The 16,172-nt window shown below is 50.5% G+C and overlaps 1 protein-coding gene across 2 annotated transcripts; it reads left to right on the top strand.

Moving 5' to 3' along the window:
- The first annotated feature begins 5,573 nt into the window (after positions 1-5,573).
- On the top strand, positions 5,574-15,586 carry LOC140419987 (uncharacterized). Of its 2 annotated transcripts, XM_072504022.1 has the most exons (3): positions 5,582-5,730; positions 7,566-7,737; positions 13,705-15,586. In XM_072504022.1, the coding sequence occupies exon 3, from the start codon at positions 14,052-14,054 to the stop codon at positions 15,339-15,341; it is 1,290 nt and encodes a 429-aa protein (XP_072360123.1). In that variant the 5' UTR covers positions 5,582-5,730; positions 7,566-7,737; positions 13,705-14,051; the 3' UTR covers positions 15,342-15,586. The 2 variants fall into 2 exon arrangements, with proteins under 2 accessions (XP_072360122.1, XP_072360123.1); XM_072504021.1 differs by lacking the exon at positions 7,566-7,737 and having other exon boundaries at positions 5,574-5,730.
- Positions 15,587-16,172: the final 586 nt, after the last annotated feature.

The following is a 16,172-nucleotide window of genomic DNA, read 5'->3' as shown; positions in this document are numbered from 1 at the left end:
CACAAGTGCAGTAACATCAATTAGAAAGGTTTTAGATAGGTTGTGAGGGGTGGTCAGGTGGGGGAAGGGGTGGGGGAGCAGGATGGTCAGGTAGGGGGGGTGGTGGTGGCGTTTTTTTTTGACATGTCAGGATTGGCAGCTGCGAGCAGTCATGAGCAGAGAGGGGGGGCCATCTTGGATGGACCCAGTTCAGGGCGGAATTAAGTGAGGCAGAACTGATAGGGGCTGATGGCGGACGGTAGAGGGGAATAGAGGTAAGGACCATGACATGAAATGACCGGGGGCTAAATGGGCCGGTCAAGAGGACCTGGGTTTTTGCACACCTGAGGGGTATGAAAGCGGAGGTGATTTTTCTACAGGAGACGCATCTCCAGGTGAAGGATCAGGTTAGGCTGAGGGAGGGATGGGTGGGGCAAGTGTTCCACTCGGGGTTTGATTCAGAGTCAAGGAGAGGTAGCCATCCTGCTGAACAAGAGAACAGGGTGCGTGGGGGCCAGGGAGGTGCAGGACCCAGGAGGAAGGTGTGTGATAGTGAGTGGGGTGCTAGAGGGGACGCCTGTGGTGCTAATCAATGTATATGTGCCTAATTGGGAAGTTGGTGGGTTTATAAGGGGGTCTTGGGAGCGATTGTGGAGATAGATACACAGCAACTGATTATGGGCAGAGACTTTAATTGTGAAATGAAGCTAAAGGTGGACAGGTCGTGGCCCAAGTCGATGGGAAGGTCGAGGATGACAAAGAAGTTGGGAGAGTTTATGGAGCATATGGAAATAGTTGTCCAGTGAAGGTTCAGGAACCCGGGATGGAGGGAGTGCTCCTTCTTCTCGCATGTGTATAATGTGTATTGAAGTATTGGTTTCTTTGTGGTGAGTCGGGTGGTGCTGGTGGGGGTAGTGGGAGTGGCCTATGCGTGAATCATGATCTCAGATCATGCACTGCACTGGCTGGATGTGAGGCTTCATTCGGGACAGGTGCAGAGGCCGGGATGGAGGCTGGACTCAGGCATATTGGCGGATAAGGGGTTTTGTTAAAAGGTGAGGAGGGTGACTGGGGATTATGTGGAGCTGAATCAGAATGGGGAGGTGTCGGCACCCACGTTCTGGGAAAGGTTGAAGGTTGTGGTTCAAGGTGAGATTATCTTGTTTAAGGCTCACAGGGGTAGGAGGAGAGGGAGGAGCACGGACGGTTGCTGGACGAGATAGTCGAGGTGGGTAGGAGATACCCGGGGAGGGGGGGTGGGCACTAAGGAGTTGCTGGTGGAGAGGAAGAGGCTGCAGGGGCAGTTTGATAGGTTGACGACGAGAAAAGCAGTAAGGCAGCTACGGAGGGCAAGTGGGGTGCAGTATGAGTACAGAGAGAAGGGGAGGGGCCTTCTGGTTTCGGGGGTTTTCTAAGAAGTCGCTCATCAGGTGGCTCTCCTCCCGCGAACCTGAAAAATAGACTCTTTTTCCTTGAAAAACGCCTGCAAATGATACAAATCAGCCCCACACCATTACAGAATGAAGGAAGAAGGAAAGATGCTGAACAACAGCCAGTCCAGAGGCTGAGTGGAGACCAGGAGTGGGAAAAGCCAGGACAAACAACTATCAGCTGAGCCGACCAGCGCACGAGGTGGTGAAACCCGGAACTCGCCAGAGTGAGAGGAACCGACAGGCCGCACGAAAAGCCCCCTCTCACCAGGGGATGGATGGAGGATATTCCTCTCAAGTGAGTTGAGGGAACACCGAGAAGAGATGAAATCGGACATACAAACTGCGGCGAAGCTTGTGTCCGAAGCTCTAGTGAACATGCAGGTGGCCCTGGACAAAGCCGAAATGCGACAGGAGGCCCAGGAGGCAACGATTAAAGATCTGGAAAGAGCCACAACGGACCAGAGCGACCGGATCATCGTCCTGGAAAAGGAGGTGGCAAGGCTGGTCGCGACACAAGGCAACCTGAGAGGAAAGGTTGAGGATCAGGTGAACCGGACGAGGCGGCAGAACCTACGAATCGTGAGCCTACCGGAGAGGAGCGAAGGTCAGAACCCCACAGACTATGTGGCCCAAATGCTGGGTAACCTGCTGGGAAGGGACAGCTTCCCCAAACCACCAGAAATTGCCAGAGTGCACCGGTCGCTCCCATCAAAGCCCAAACCGGATAACAGCCGAGGGCGATAATCGGCAAGATGCACCGGTACCAGGACCGGGAAAGAATCCTGTGCTGGGCCAGGCAGTCCACAAACTGCAGCCGGGAAGGTCACAAGATCCGGATCTACCAGGACATTGGGGCTGACCTGGCCAAGCATTGGGCCGAATTTAACACAGTGAAGGCCGCGCTGTACAGAAACGGCGTAGGATTCGGAATGCTGGACCCAGCCAAGCTCTGGGTCATGTATCAAGGCAGGGAACACTTTCTCACGCTCCCTGCAGACGCATGTTCGTCGCAGAGAACAGACTGGAGAAATGGCAGCAGGGGCAGCGATGAAGAGCCCGCAGAATGAGACTTTGATAAAGCAATGTTTTAACAAAAAAAAGCTCTCTCCCTTTTACAGTCTGCACAGCCAACAGGAGACCATTGCCACAGAGACCGCTTCACACGGGTGAACACTGCCCCGTTTTGGAGACGAGAGCAGCAAGAGAGGGAAGGATGATCTAAATATAGCTAAGCACAGGGAAATGGCGGACAGGAAGCCCAGAAATCGGGCAGTGGGAGGAAGTGAAACAACTCCCAGGAGGGGGCCACCACACTAGTGAGGTAGCTAGCACCGGGATTCATGCAGGAGAGAGAGGCTGCGGAGGGGGAAGCCACCTGGCCCCAGGGTGGGGTCGGGCAGATAACGGGCACGGAGGGATAATCAGGGGAGAAAACAGCAGGGAGGGGGAGGTTTAGTTACGGAATAGAGGTGGGTGTATGCGGGTGAGAAGACCGGGGGGGGGTGGAGGGAAGAAGACCGGAAGGGAGAAATAGGTGTAGAAAGATGGAAGGCATTAGACCGGCTACAATAGGCCACATGTGGCGACTTGGAACAAAATGGCTCTGCAAGCAACCACTTTGGAGGGTACCTGAACAAAGGGAAACCTTGGAGAGCAGGGGCTCACCCACATGGTGTACACACAGTTGGCGGCCATGTTGGATGTCCTCTGGAAAAGGGAAACCCCGGAGCGCAGGGGCCCGACCACCAGGTAAGTATGTTTGATCCCACAGGAACGGGGGGACAAAATAGTCACCTGGAACGATGGGGGACTTAACGGCCCAGTAAAAAGATCCAGAGTCTCCATCCACCTGAAAAGCATGAAAGCCGACGTAGTCTTCCTCCGAGAGACACATCTGAGGGAGAAGGACCGGCTGCGGTTAAGGAAGGGCTGGGTGGGACAGACCTACCATTCCTGCTATGGGACGAGGATCAGGGTCATTTTGCGAAATAAGAGGACAATGTTCACGGTGACAAGGGTCAGCCTGGCCCTTGGCAGTGCCACTTGGGTGCTGGCCTGGCACTGCCAGGCTGGCATTTTTTGCATGTGCATGTGATCGGGCAGGGGGTGCCCAGCGTGTGTCTTGAGAGGGGTTCGGGTGGCTGGCGACCCTTCCATAGTGCGATCGGGCTGGAGGGGGTGGGGTCGGGAGGTCAGGGCTCGTTTCTGGAGCCTTGGAGATTGAGACATCATTTAAAAATGGCCTCACCATCTCTTGCTAAACTGGGGAGTTCCGGCCAGCGAAGCTCCTCACAGTAGAAAACGGGCTAAGTGCAGCCTTGGCTGTGCGTCCCCATTCCGGTCCTCTATACAATGCGTGTCACGTTGAATAGCCATGTGTTTCTCAGCGCTGAGAGTGGCATGAAACATGCAGCTAAACGTGCTCGCTCGGGGACTTTGTTTCCTCTTCGGAAAATCGCGCCCACGATGTTAACTTGTTATCTGGTTGTTCTATTGCAAAATGTTGTTGTATTGTTGCTGGCAATAGCTCTTGTTCTGCTCTGTACCCATTTCCCACCAATTTTACTGTTACTCTGTTGTGGTTATGCTTAAAAAAATGTTTTTAAAAAATATAATAATAAACAGATTTAAAACAATCTGTCCAATTTATCCGTAAAAAACATTCAATGACCCTCCCCGCCTCCACTGGTCACTATGGATAAGAATTCCAGAGACTAACGACCTTCTGAGGGCAGAGATGACTATGAATATATAACATAGCTACAGAACAATATTACAAGACAAGAAATGATAATAAACCAAAGAGAAAATGCTGGAAAATCTCAACAGGTCTGGCAGCATCTGTAGGGAGTGAAAAGAGCTAACGTTGAGTCCAGATGACCCTTTGTCAAAGCTAAAAGACAGAGAAAGTGGGAAATATTTATATTGTGGAGTGAGAATGAAAGAGGAGTCATAGCCACAGAAACCAAGGGAAACGGGGTGCTAATAGCCACAGAATGCAAGGGGAGTGCTAATGGCAGTCCCCAGAGAGAACAAAAGGTGTGAAAGGCCAAACTGCAGAGAAATTAACATCAGAGGGTAAACTGTGAAGTTGTAGATGTGGGGGGAGGGGAAGGGGGAAGCAAAGGGGAGAAAGGGTAAGGAAACGTGGAGAAGATGGGGGGTAAATATATATAAAGAAAGGCAAGAGAGAAATAATTGGTAAAAGACAGTTAAAATGAAATGGGATGAAAACAAATGGGTCGAGGTGGGGTGGAGCTGATCATCTGAAGTTGTTGAATTCGATGTTGAGACCGGAAGGAATTAGCGTGCCTAACCGGAAGATGAGATGTTGTTCCTCCAGTTTGCATTGAGCTTCACTGCAACACTGCAGAAGACAAGGATAGACATGCGGGTATGGAAGCAGGGTCTTGTGTTAGGCAAGCGTAGCTAGGACCCATGCGGGTACCCATTGTTACACATTTCATTTGGAGAAAATGGGATGATAATAAATGTACTTTATTGCAGAACCATCAATAATATATCTGCTCTGTGCCATATAACACTGGACATTTCTCGTCTGATATTAATTTACTGCCCCCTTAACTGTCAGCCATCTCCTGGGGGAAAAGAACCCTTCAATTGTGAACATTAGGGAAGAGACAATCCTTTTAGCCAGACAAATAAATGTGTCAAGCTGAGGGAGCAAAGGATGTGAATGTCTTTGAGAGAGAGAGAGACCTGGACTAAGCTTTGCAGAGTCTGCACCCTCCCTGGATTCACTTCCTTTCCCTTCAGGTGCTGCAAGTGACCAATTGAAGGCGAGAATGCGAAAAGAAATGGAAAGGGGGAGAAAAGAAAGTGTTTTACTGACAGATGTTGGAGACCGGAGGAAGTTTCAGTCTGTGTGAAGCTCAATCATTCACACAAAGCCCGCGCGCTGATTGGCTGGAGGACGAGAGTCCTTCCGGTCCCACAACTCTTTCCAATGATCAAAACCTCAGAAGGTCAGGAGGCGGGCTCTCCCCTGCACCTACGCAACTTCCCCTCTTCCTTGGGACATGCGCAGTCCCGGGCCAGGGGGAGCTCACCGAGTTGCTTCTCGATCTGGCTGCAGCCATCAGCCGGTTTTTTGGAAACCTTTGTCTCGAGGAGGTACAGGGGGAAACTGGTGGGGGTGGGGCTTCGGGGCTCCCGTGTCCGCGTGCCGAGTCTGCGCACTGAGACCCGAAAACGTCTGTTGAACAGAGTGATTCTTATTGGTTGATTCAGATCGGGTTCTCGTGACGTCACAAAGCGGGCATTGGAAGTGAAACTTCCTCCTGTGTCTCCAACATCTGTGAGTGAAACACTTTCCTTTCTCCCCCTTTCCATTTCTTTTCTCATTCTCACCTTCAATTGGTCACTTGCAGCAACTGAAGGGAAAGGAAGTGAATCCAGGGAGGGTGCAGACTCTGCAAAGCTTGGCCCAGGTCTCTCTCTCTCTCTTAAAGACATTGACATCCTTTGTTCCCTCAGCTCGACACATTTATTTGTCTGGCTAAAAGGATGGTCTCTTTCCCAATGCTCACAATTAAAGGGCTGGTTTCCCCTGGAGATGGCTCACATTTAAGGGGTCAGTAAATTAATATCAGAGAGATATGTCTAGTATTTTTAAATGGTACAGATTAGATATATTACATATGGTCTGTAATAAAGTACATTTATTATTAACTCCAGTTGTGTAATATTGTGCTGTAGCTATGTTATATATTTCCAGTCATCTCTTCCCTCAGTGGGTTGTTAGTTTCTGGATTTCTCTTCCACATGGACCAGTGGAGTTTGAGAGTCAATGAATATATTCATTACGAAGTCTTACAACACCAGGTTAAAGTCCAACAGGTTTGTTTCGATGTCACTAGCTTTCGGAGCGCTGCTCCTTCCTCAGGTGAATGAAGAGGTATGTTCCAGAAACACATAGATAGACAAATTCAAAGATGCCAAACAATGCTTGGAATGCGACCATTAGCAGGTGATTAAATCTTTACAGATCCAGAGATGGGGTAACCCCAGGTTAAAGAGGTGTGAATTTAACCTGGGGTTACCCCATCTCTGGATCTGTAAAGATTTAATCACCTGCTAATGGTCGCATTCCTGGTATTGTTTGGCATCTTTGAATTTGTCTATATATGTGTTTCTGGAACATACCTCTTCATTCACCTGAGGAAGGAGCAGCGCTCCGAAAGCTAGTGACATCGAAACAAACCTGTTGGACTTTAACCTGGTGTTGTAAGACTTCGTACTGTGCTCACCCCAGTCCAACGCCGGCATCTCCACATCATGAATATATTCATGGATGAGTTGGACAGATTTTTAATATTTCTTTTGTTATTTTTAAAAACTTTTAAAAATAATGAATGCAACAGACTAACAGAAAAATTGATGGAAAATGGGTACAGTGTAGAACAACTGATATTGCTGCATAAATACAAGCAACACATTGCAGAATTAATTTGTAGCAGGATATTTTAGGGACCAGAGCCGCTATATGAAATGCCAGATTAATTGAACAACCGGTAAACAGAGTGAGTGGGGAAAGAGGGTAAGATTATATAAAAACAGAAGGATACCAATGCACACCCCAAAACAGACTAACAGCATAGTTGAATTAAAATAACATAGATGACACAGAATCTCTATAGTGCAGAAGGAGGCTATTCGCTTCTTCAAGTCTGCACTGACCCTCAGAAAATGCACTCACCGAGGCAGACTCCCTGCCCGATTCCCATAATCCGGTGCATTGATCATCGTCAACCCACCTAACCTAACATCTTTGGACACTAAGGGGCAATTTAGCATGACCAATCCACTTAACCTGCACATCTTTGGACTGTGGGAGGAAACTGGAGCACCCAGAGGCAACCCACACAGACACAGGGCGAATGTCCATGTCCACACAGATAGGCATTCAAGGAATCAAACCTGGTTCCCTGGCTCTGTGCCAACCACTGTGCCCTACTCTGGGCTCAGTTGAATTGAATTCACTGATGGAAATCCCTGGAGGAGCAAGTCTGTCAAATTGGAGCACATATATTTGAGACAGGGGTCTCATTATTTAACAAATGCATCAGACTTAGAATGAAGTACAGACATTACAATTGCAATGGGATACATTCTGTAATCAATCTGTGCCAGTTTTGGATAGAGGGAGAACTGATTGGCCTGCTTCCATATCGAGCCTGATGGATGTTGGGTCTATCGTAACCAAATTCCGTGTGAAACTAAGATGAGAGGCCAATTGGTAAAGCCTGATATTCCGGAGACCCCCACCTTTAGCTCCTGGTGACTGGAGCTTAACTAAGTTGAGGTGAGGTTTATTTTTATTCCAGATAAATGTACTAATCATTCCATTAGTTTCCTGAATGACCATGGTTGACAGCAGCATAGGCAGCATCTGCAGAGGGTACAGCAGTCTGGGCAACACATTCATTTTAACGAAGGTGATCCTCCCTCGCCATGAAATCGGAAGAGCCGACCACCGGCCAAGATCCCACCTAATAGTCACCATCAGCTGTGGAAAGTTGGCCCCATGTAGCTGTCTGAAAAAGGGGGGTCATTGATATTCCCAGATATTTAAATCCCAAGGGGGGAGCATCTGATTGGGAACTTAGCAAGAGGAGGGGGCTTACCCTTCAACACCCCCCCCCCTCCCCTCACCAGCATGGCCTCTGACTCAGTAAAATTCATCTTATAACCAGAGAAGGCACTAAATCTGTCCACAATCGGGTACAGCTAGTTAAGATGAACATTTTGTGGTTTTTATTTTTATCTCCGTGCCTAATGGTCTTTTTGCCAAAATTGGTCTTTATGGGGGTGGATTGGTTGGTTTAATCGTTTGTGTGGGCAGATAAGGTGGCAAGGATTAGGAAGACGGTGATTCAGAGAGGGCGACAGTCAGGCGGCTTGGCCCTGCTGAACCTGTTATACTATTATTGGGCGGCGAACGCAGAGTAGGTGTGGGGTTGGAGCAGGGAAACGGAGGCTTTGTAGGCTTACATTAAAGGGTAGGTGGGGTTAATGGGTTATAGGGATAGGGTGGAGACATGGGCTTATGTAGGGTGCTCTTTCAAAGAGCCGGTGCAGACTCGATGGGCTGAATGGCCTCCTTCTGCACTGTACGGATTCTATGTTCTATAATTTAAAGGAACTGCTAGGTGGGAGGGGAGGGAGGTGAAGAGTTTGGTTAGGGAGTTGGGGTGGGTTTAGGGGTTTTGTGTTGGTTTTACTTTGTAATGTTATGTGTTGCAAATGTTAAAATCTGAATGAAAATACTTTTTAAAAAATCTATCCACTACTCCAATAATGTCCAGGACTGAAACACTGGGGTTCAACACAAACAGCAGCCCGTCATCTGCACACACAGTGATCTTGTGCTGCCTCACCCCAGTCCCGATATCAGAGACTCCGATCTGATAGCCTCTGGCATTGGCTCAGTGGACAAGGGGGACAGAGGGCAGCCCTGTCTAGTCCCTCTCTGAAGCTGAAAATTCGATGCCCGCAAACCATTGGTGAGCACCGCCGCTGCCGGTTTGTGATGTAACAATTGAATCCACTCAATATAATCCTCACCCAACCCGAAGCCTCGCAGCGGATACACCAGATAATTCCACTCAACTCAAGCAAAAGCTTTTTCTGCATTGAAGGAGATCACCAGCCCATCCAATGCATATTTCTGAACAGCCTGAATCAAATTCAGCAACCTTCCAACGTTGTTACTGGAAAATCTTCCGCGTATAAACCCAGTCTGGTCCTCCCGCACGATTGTCGGAAGGATGTCCTCCAGCCTTATCGCCAAAACATAAGATCGCAGTTTCAAGTCAACATTCAAAAGAGAGGGAACTTGTGACGGGGATGTGCTGAGCAGTCACACATCAGGTGGCTCTCCTCCATACAACAGAAAAATAGGCACTGTCGGCCGAATTTAGCCGCAAAATCAGACTTCAACATCCCCTCACCCTCAACAATAGTGCGGACAACAAAATGCTAGGAAGCAACAGCTCGAAAGGCTGCAGGGTCACAGACACTGCGGCAATGGACAGGAGCGGCGAGCAAGCGGGTCGGCGGCCCCAATCGACTACGTGGCCCAAATGCTGGGCAATCTGATTGGGAGGGACAGCTTCCCCAAACCGCCAGACATCGACAGGGCGTCACCTCGCAATGAACAGGGGAGCCAGCTCATAGGAGGGAGGGGGCGAGGTCAGCAGAGCGCAGGAGAGGGTGAGGAGGAGGCAGCAGGGACACAAGCAGAGCGGGTGTAGGATGGGGGTCAGATCGATCCTGGGTTGGGGGGGGGGGGCACACCAGCGGGAAAGCTAGTGCCAGGAAGTACGGGAGAGAGAGGGCCCGTGGCACATCTCCCACTGGGAAGAGAGCGTCTGTGTGAGTGGGGGGGGGGGGAGAAAGAGAGGATAGAGGAGGGGGATACGGTGGGGTGGGGGGCAGAATAGAAGAGGGGGGGATACAGTGGGCTGGGAGGGAGATAGAAGAGGGGGGAATACGGTCTGATCATGAGCGGGGGAACTTCACACCTGTTTGCAGGATCCATTTACTGACAGATCAATCCCAGAACAGGGAAAATGACAGCCATGGTGAGGGAACTGGGAACGTTCATGGAGCAGACGGGGGCAGTGGATCCCTGGCAATTCATACACCCGGATGAGAAGGAATTCTCGTTCTTCTCACCAGTACACAAGGTCTACACTCACATCGGCTTCTTTGTTGTGGGGAAATCGGTACTTCCAGAAATAGCTAGAGCGGAATAATCCATGATTGGAATCTCAGACCACGCTCCACATTACATGGATGTGAGGTTGGAGACGGGACAAACCCAATGCCCCACATGGAGGTTGGACACGGCCCTCTTGGCCGACAAGGTCTTCTGCCAGAAAACATCACCGGCCATCGGCAAGTACATCACTAACAGCCAGAACGGGGAAGTCTCACCTTCCACATTCTGGGAGGCACTGAAGGCTGTGATTCGGGGAAAAATAATCGCCAAAAGGCTCGTAGAGACAGGGAAGAGAGAGCGGTTAGGCAGCAACTGATCAACTCCATTCTGGAGGTTGACAGACGATACTCCGAGGCCCTGACCATAGAGCTTCTGCTGGAGAGGAAGAAGCTGCAAAAGAACTTTGACCTGCTCCCCACCAGGAAAGCAGTGACCAACTCCACCAGACACGGGGGACCTTTTATGAGCACAGAGAGGGCTAGCCGCCTGCTGGTTCACCAGCTGAGAAAGAAGGCAGCCACTAGGGAAATAGCCCAGGTAAAGGATAACAGAGGCAGACTGGTAGAATAATTTTTATAATTGTCACAAGTAGGCTTACATTAACACAGCAATGAAGTTAGTGTGAAAATACCCTAGTCGCCACACTCCGGCACCTGTTCGGGTACACTGAGGGAGAATTCAGAATGTCCAATTCACCTAACAGTATGCCTTTCGGGACTTGTGGGAGGAAACCGGAGCTCCCGGAGGAAACCCGCGCAGACATGGGGAGAACGTGCAGACTCCACACAGACAGTGACGGGAATCGAACCTGGGACCCTGGCGCTGTGAAGCAAAATTGCTGACCACTGTGCTACCGTGCCGCCCAACCATAGGTGTCCCGTAGCCCAACCAAAAAAGGTCAACCAAGCGTTCAAGGCCTTCTACCGGGGACTGTACGCCTCCGAGGACCCCCTCCTCCCCGGAGAGAGTTCGGAATCTTCTTGGGCCACAAACCCAACCTGGGCAAAAACAAAGATTTCCCGGTGAGGGGGAGGGGCAGAGCTGGAGGGCCTCCCAGTTAAAATAGCCCAAAACAAATCCCGCTACCTGGAGATCCAGGTTTCCCACGAGTGGACACGGATCCACAAGTGGAAGCTGACCAGTCTGGCGGAGGAAGTCAAAAACGACCCACAGAGATGGGATGGATTCCTGCTTTCCCTGGCGGGGAGGATGCAGATGATCAAGATGAACGTACTGCCCAGGTTCCTCTTCCTGTTTCGATCCTTACCGATCTACATCCCCAAGGCCTTTTTCCATTCAATAGATAAGGTGATTATGGCGTTTGTGCGGAGGGGCAAGAATTCCCAAATCCCTAAAACAGTACTACAATGGAGAAGAAACATGGGAGGCCTGGCCCTCCCGAACTTGCAATACTGTCACTGGGCAGCCACGGCCGAAAGAGTGAGGAGATGGGTAAAGGGCCCAGACATGGAATGGGTGATGATGGACGAGTCCTCATGTACAGGAATGACCCTCCGGGCCCTCGCCAGGGCAACACTCCCATCCCCGCCAGCACCAGTCCAGTGGTGGTAGCTACCCTGAGAACCTGGAACCAGATGTGGCAGCATTTCAGTCTGACCGATGTGTCCTTCATGGCCCCCATCTGCGGCAACCATAGGTTTGCACCAGCCATTCTCAACACCACCTTCAAGAGGTAGAGACAGGGTGGGGGAACACTGATGGTTAGGGACTTTTACACGGGAAATAGACTAGCGACCTTAGAGGAGCTGATGGAGAGACTGAACCTACCAAACAGGGATGAGCTCCAGGTCAAACACTTTCTCTGCAAGGAGACACCAGCACACCCAGAAACCCTGAGAAGCACAATGCAAGAGGAGTTACTGGACGCAGACAGTCTGGGGAAGGGAAACTGTGGGGACCTGTACGGACAACTCTTAATAAGGATGCGCTCCTTACTTGACGAAACCCAGGAAAAATGGGCAGAAGAGCGAGGGACGGAAATAGGGTGGGGTCTCTGGAGCGAAGCACTGAACGGGACCAACTCCACCTTCTCCTCCGCAAGGCTAAGCTTCATGCAGCTGAATGTTGTGCACAGAGCGCACCTGACAAGAACCCGAATGAGCAGGTTCTTCCCGGAGATGGAGGACAAATGTGAATGGTGCCAGCGGGGCCCGGCAAACCATACCCACATGTTCAGGGTATGCCCCAGACTTGTCGAATTCTGGACAGCCTATTTAGAGGCAATGTCCATGGTTATGAAGGTGGAGCCGTGCCCACAAATGGCAGTCTTCGGGGTATCGGACCAGACAGAACTACTCATGGGGAAGAGGGCGGACGCCCTTGCCTTTGCTTCTCTAATCGGCCGCTGGAGAATCCTGCTCGGCTGGCGATCAGCAGCACCACCCACAGCTGCAGACTGGCTGGCAGACCTATCGGAATTTCTCCACCTGGTGAAGATCAAGCTCACCGTCCGAGGGTCAGAGGATGGTTCCCACAAAGTGTGGAGGCCATTCACCAACTTGTTCCAGGACCTGTTTGAAGCCAGCGGCCAATGGAACACTGGGGAGGGAGGTGGGTGTACGGGGGCCAACGGGATCACAGGGAGCAGGCAGGAAAAGAGGTGGGGGGGGCTACTGGGACAAGGTGGGAGAACCAGAAACCAACTGACACAGAGACCAGAGAGCCGAGAACAAAAACACAAGAGGAGGAACCCCCCAAGGGAAGGTTTAAAACAGGACAGGGAGTGCGCGGGGTGGAAGGGGGGGGGCCCATCAATGGGTGGGGAGGGGGGGCACCGTCCACTTGTAAATAATAGATAACTCCCATTGTACAGTGAAGGGCCCAGGAAAGGACCCAGAAACGACGAGTGATGGGGCGGAGGGGAGGGACGGGAGATGGGGGGACCGGCACAAAGGAAATTGACATGCACATTGTAATCGGCAGAGTTACCCTGACTGCTTGGATAGTGTATAATAAGCATTGCCACAAGTCTGTTACTGGATGAAAAAGAGGTGAAAAAAACTTCCCCATCCAATCCCGCCTCAATTTAAAGTGTTCCTCATAATCCAGATGGGTTTCCTGTAATAAAGCGATGTCGACTTTCTCCTTTCGAAAGGAGAGGATATTTTTCCTTCTGATTGGGTGATGGATGCCCCGTACATTCCCTGAGAAAATTTGCAGATTAACTGCCGCCATTAGTTAGGCGACAAGAGAGAACAGGAACAGATTTTCACACCACAATCGTGCGTGCGCCATTACCCCCTCCTCCAACTCACTTTACACCAGAGGCACCAAAGTTTCTCCAAATTGCTCCTTTCACAGATAAAAGCCCCGTCTGTACCAGAGTAGGATAAAGTCAACAACACATAAACCCTCCCATAATAACAAAAATACAAAAGAATCACCACCACAATAGACCCAAGGGGACATTCCTCAATAAGACTGAGGACCCGGAGGATTAACCTCACGGCCAGACTGTCGTTACCCTCAGGAAACCTTCTCCAAAATGAGGAGAAGAAAAGTAACTTTTATAAATTGTTTTTACAGGATATTAGAAGAGGAGGAATTACAGACAGAAATCTCAAACGTCACATCTCAATCTGACTGAGTCTCTCAATCCCTTGAAACTGAATATCACCGGACTTTGAATCTAGAAGGAGAAATGTTTGTCTTTTCTGTCGGCTTCAAAACATCAGTGTGACTGGAAAAGCCCCGAGACACACACACACGAGTGAGAGTGTTCCAGGGCACTGACTGTGGAAAGAGCTTTAACCAGTTACGCAGCCTGAAAAAACATCTCACCATTCACAGCGGACAGAGACTGTACACGTGTTGTGTGTGGACGAGGCTTCAACTGATCGGCAAACCTGGAGAGACACGAGGATACCCAAAACATGGAGAAACGGTGGAAATGTGGGGACTGTGGGAAGGGATTCAGGGTCCCATCTGAGCTGGAAGTTCATCGGCGCATTCACACTGGGGAGAGGCCGTTCACGTGCTCTGTGTGTGAGAGGGGATTCGCTCAGGTATCCGGCCTGCGGAAACATCAGCGAGTTCACACTGGGGAGAGGCCGTTCACCTGCTCTCAGTGTGAAAAGGGATTCACTCAGTTATCCACCCTGCGGATACATCAGCGAGTTCACACTGGGGAGAGGCCGTTCACCTGCTCTCAGTGTGAGAAGAGATTCACTACTTCATCGGGACTGCTGGCACATAAGCGAGTTCACACTGGGGAGAGGCCGTTCACCTGCTCTCAGTGTCAGAAGGGATTCACTCGGTTATCCATCCTGCAGAGACATCAGCGAGTTCACACTGGGGCGAGGCGGTTCACCTGCTCTAAGTGTCAGAAAGGATTCACTCAGTTATCCGACCTGCGGACACACCAGCGAGTTCACATTGGGGAGAGGCCGTTCACCTGCTCTCAGTGTGAGAAGGGATTCACTACTTCATCCGACCTGCTAACACACCAGCGACTTCACACTGGGGAGAGGCCGTTCACCTGCTCTCAGTGTGAGAAGGGATTCACTACTTCATCCGGCCTGCTGACACACCAGCGAGTTCACACTGGGGAGAGGCCGTTCACCTGCTCTCAGTGTGAGAAGGGATTCACTACTTCATCGAACCTGCTGACACACCAGCGTGTTCACACTGGGGTGAGGCCGTTCGCCTGCTCTCAGTGTGAGAAGGGATTCACTACTTCATCGAACCTGCTGACACACCAGCGTGTTCACACTGGGGTGAGGCCGTTCGCCTGCTCTCAGTGTGAGAAGGGATTCACTACTTCATGTAGCCTGCTGGGACACCAGCGGGTTCACACTGGGGAGAGGCCGTTCACCTGCTCTCAGTGTGAGAAGGGATTCACTACTTCATCCGGCCTGCTGAGACACCAGCGAGTTCACACTGGGGAGAAGGCGTTCACCTGCTCTCAGTGTGAGAAGGGATTCACTACTTCATCGAACCTGCTGACACACCAGCGTGTTCACACTGGGGTGAGGCCGTTCGCCTGCTCTCAGTGTGAGAAGGGATTCACTACTTCATGGAGCCTGCTGGGACACCAGCGGGTTCACACTGGGGAGAGGCCGTTCACCTGTTCTCAGTGTGAGAAGGGATTCATTTGGTTATCCAACCTGCGGAAACACCAGCGAGTTCACACAGGGGAGAAGGCGTTAACCTGCTCTTCGTGAGAGAAGGGATTCAGATATCCATACACCCTGCAGGAACCCTAGTGAGTTAACACCTGGAAGAGGCCATTCACCTACTCTGAGCAGGGGAGACATTCAATGATCCGTCCCATCTCCGGAGACACTAGCGAGTTAATTCTGGGGAAAGACCATTCATCTGCTCTCAATGTGGGGAGGGGGTTTTGTGATTCATCACACCTGTTGTGACTCCAACAAGTTCACAATAAATTGCAGATGTTGGCTCCGTTGTTATTGTTTCTGCTCTCACTGACATCCAGGACTGCATTTTGTTCATTCTGACATCTGGTGAATGGTGATGATTGGAGGGTTTCTTTCTGCTGGACTGGTCAGTCTAGCACCTCTGCCTCCGGTGGGCTGACCATTTTTGAGGCTAGTTGCGATTACCTGGTTCCAAGTTTGACGAGGAGCACAGAATGAAAAGGTGTTTGCACATTGGAAGATATTTAGTTCCCAAAGCAGCCACGTTGCCATGAAGATGGGCTATGGTGGTTACAGGGTTCTTTTGCCTAATTTATCTGGGTGTTTCTCACAGAAGGAGACTGTCATGGTATGAGGGGCAAGTTGTCTGTGGTAGATTGGGAAATTACAATAAACGTATCACTGAAAGTGGCAACGCAGGTGGATAAGGAGCTAAGAAGGCAGACGGCATGCTTGTCTTCATTGGTCTGGACATTGAGTATAAAAATTGGCAAGTCATGCAGCCGCTGCACAAAACCTTAGTTAGGCTACACGTGGATATTGCCTACAATTCTGGTCACCACATTACCAAAAGGATGTGGAGGCTTTGGAGAGAGTACAGAGGAGGTTTACCAG

The sequence above is a fragment of the Scyliorhinus torazame genome, chromosome 5, assembly GCF_047496885.1.
Source record: "Scyliorhinus torazame isolate Kashiwa2021f chromosome 5, sScyTor2.1, whole genome shotgun sequence".
In the NCBI taxonomy this organism is placed as follows: Eukaryota; Metazoa; Chordata; class Chondrichthyes; order Carcharhiniformes; family Scyliorhinidae; genus Scyliorhinus; species Scyliorhinus torazame.
The sequence above is the reverse complement of the archived record's forward strand: the minus strand, read 5'-3'. Positions and strand labels throughout refer to the sequence as shown.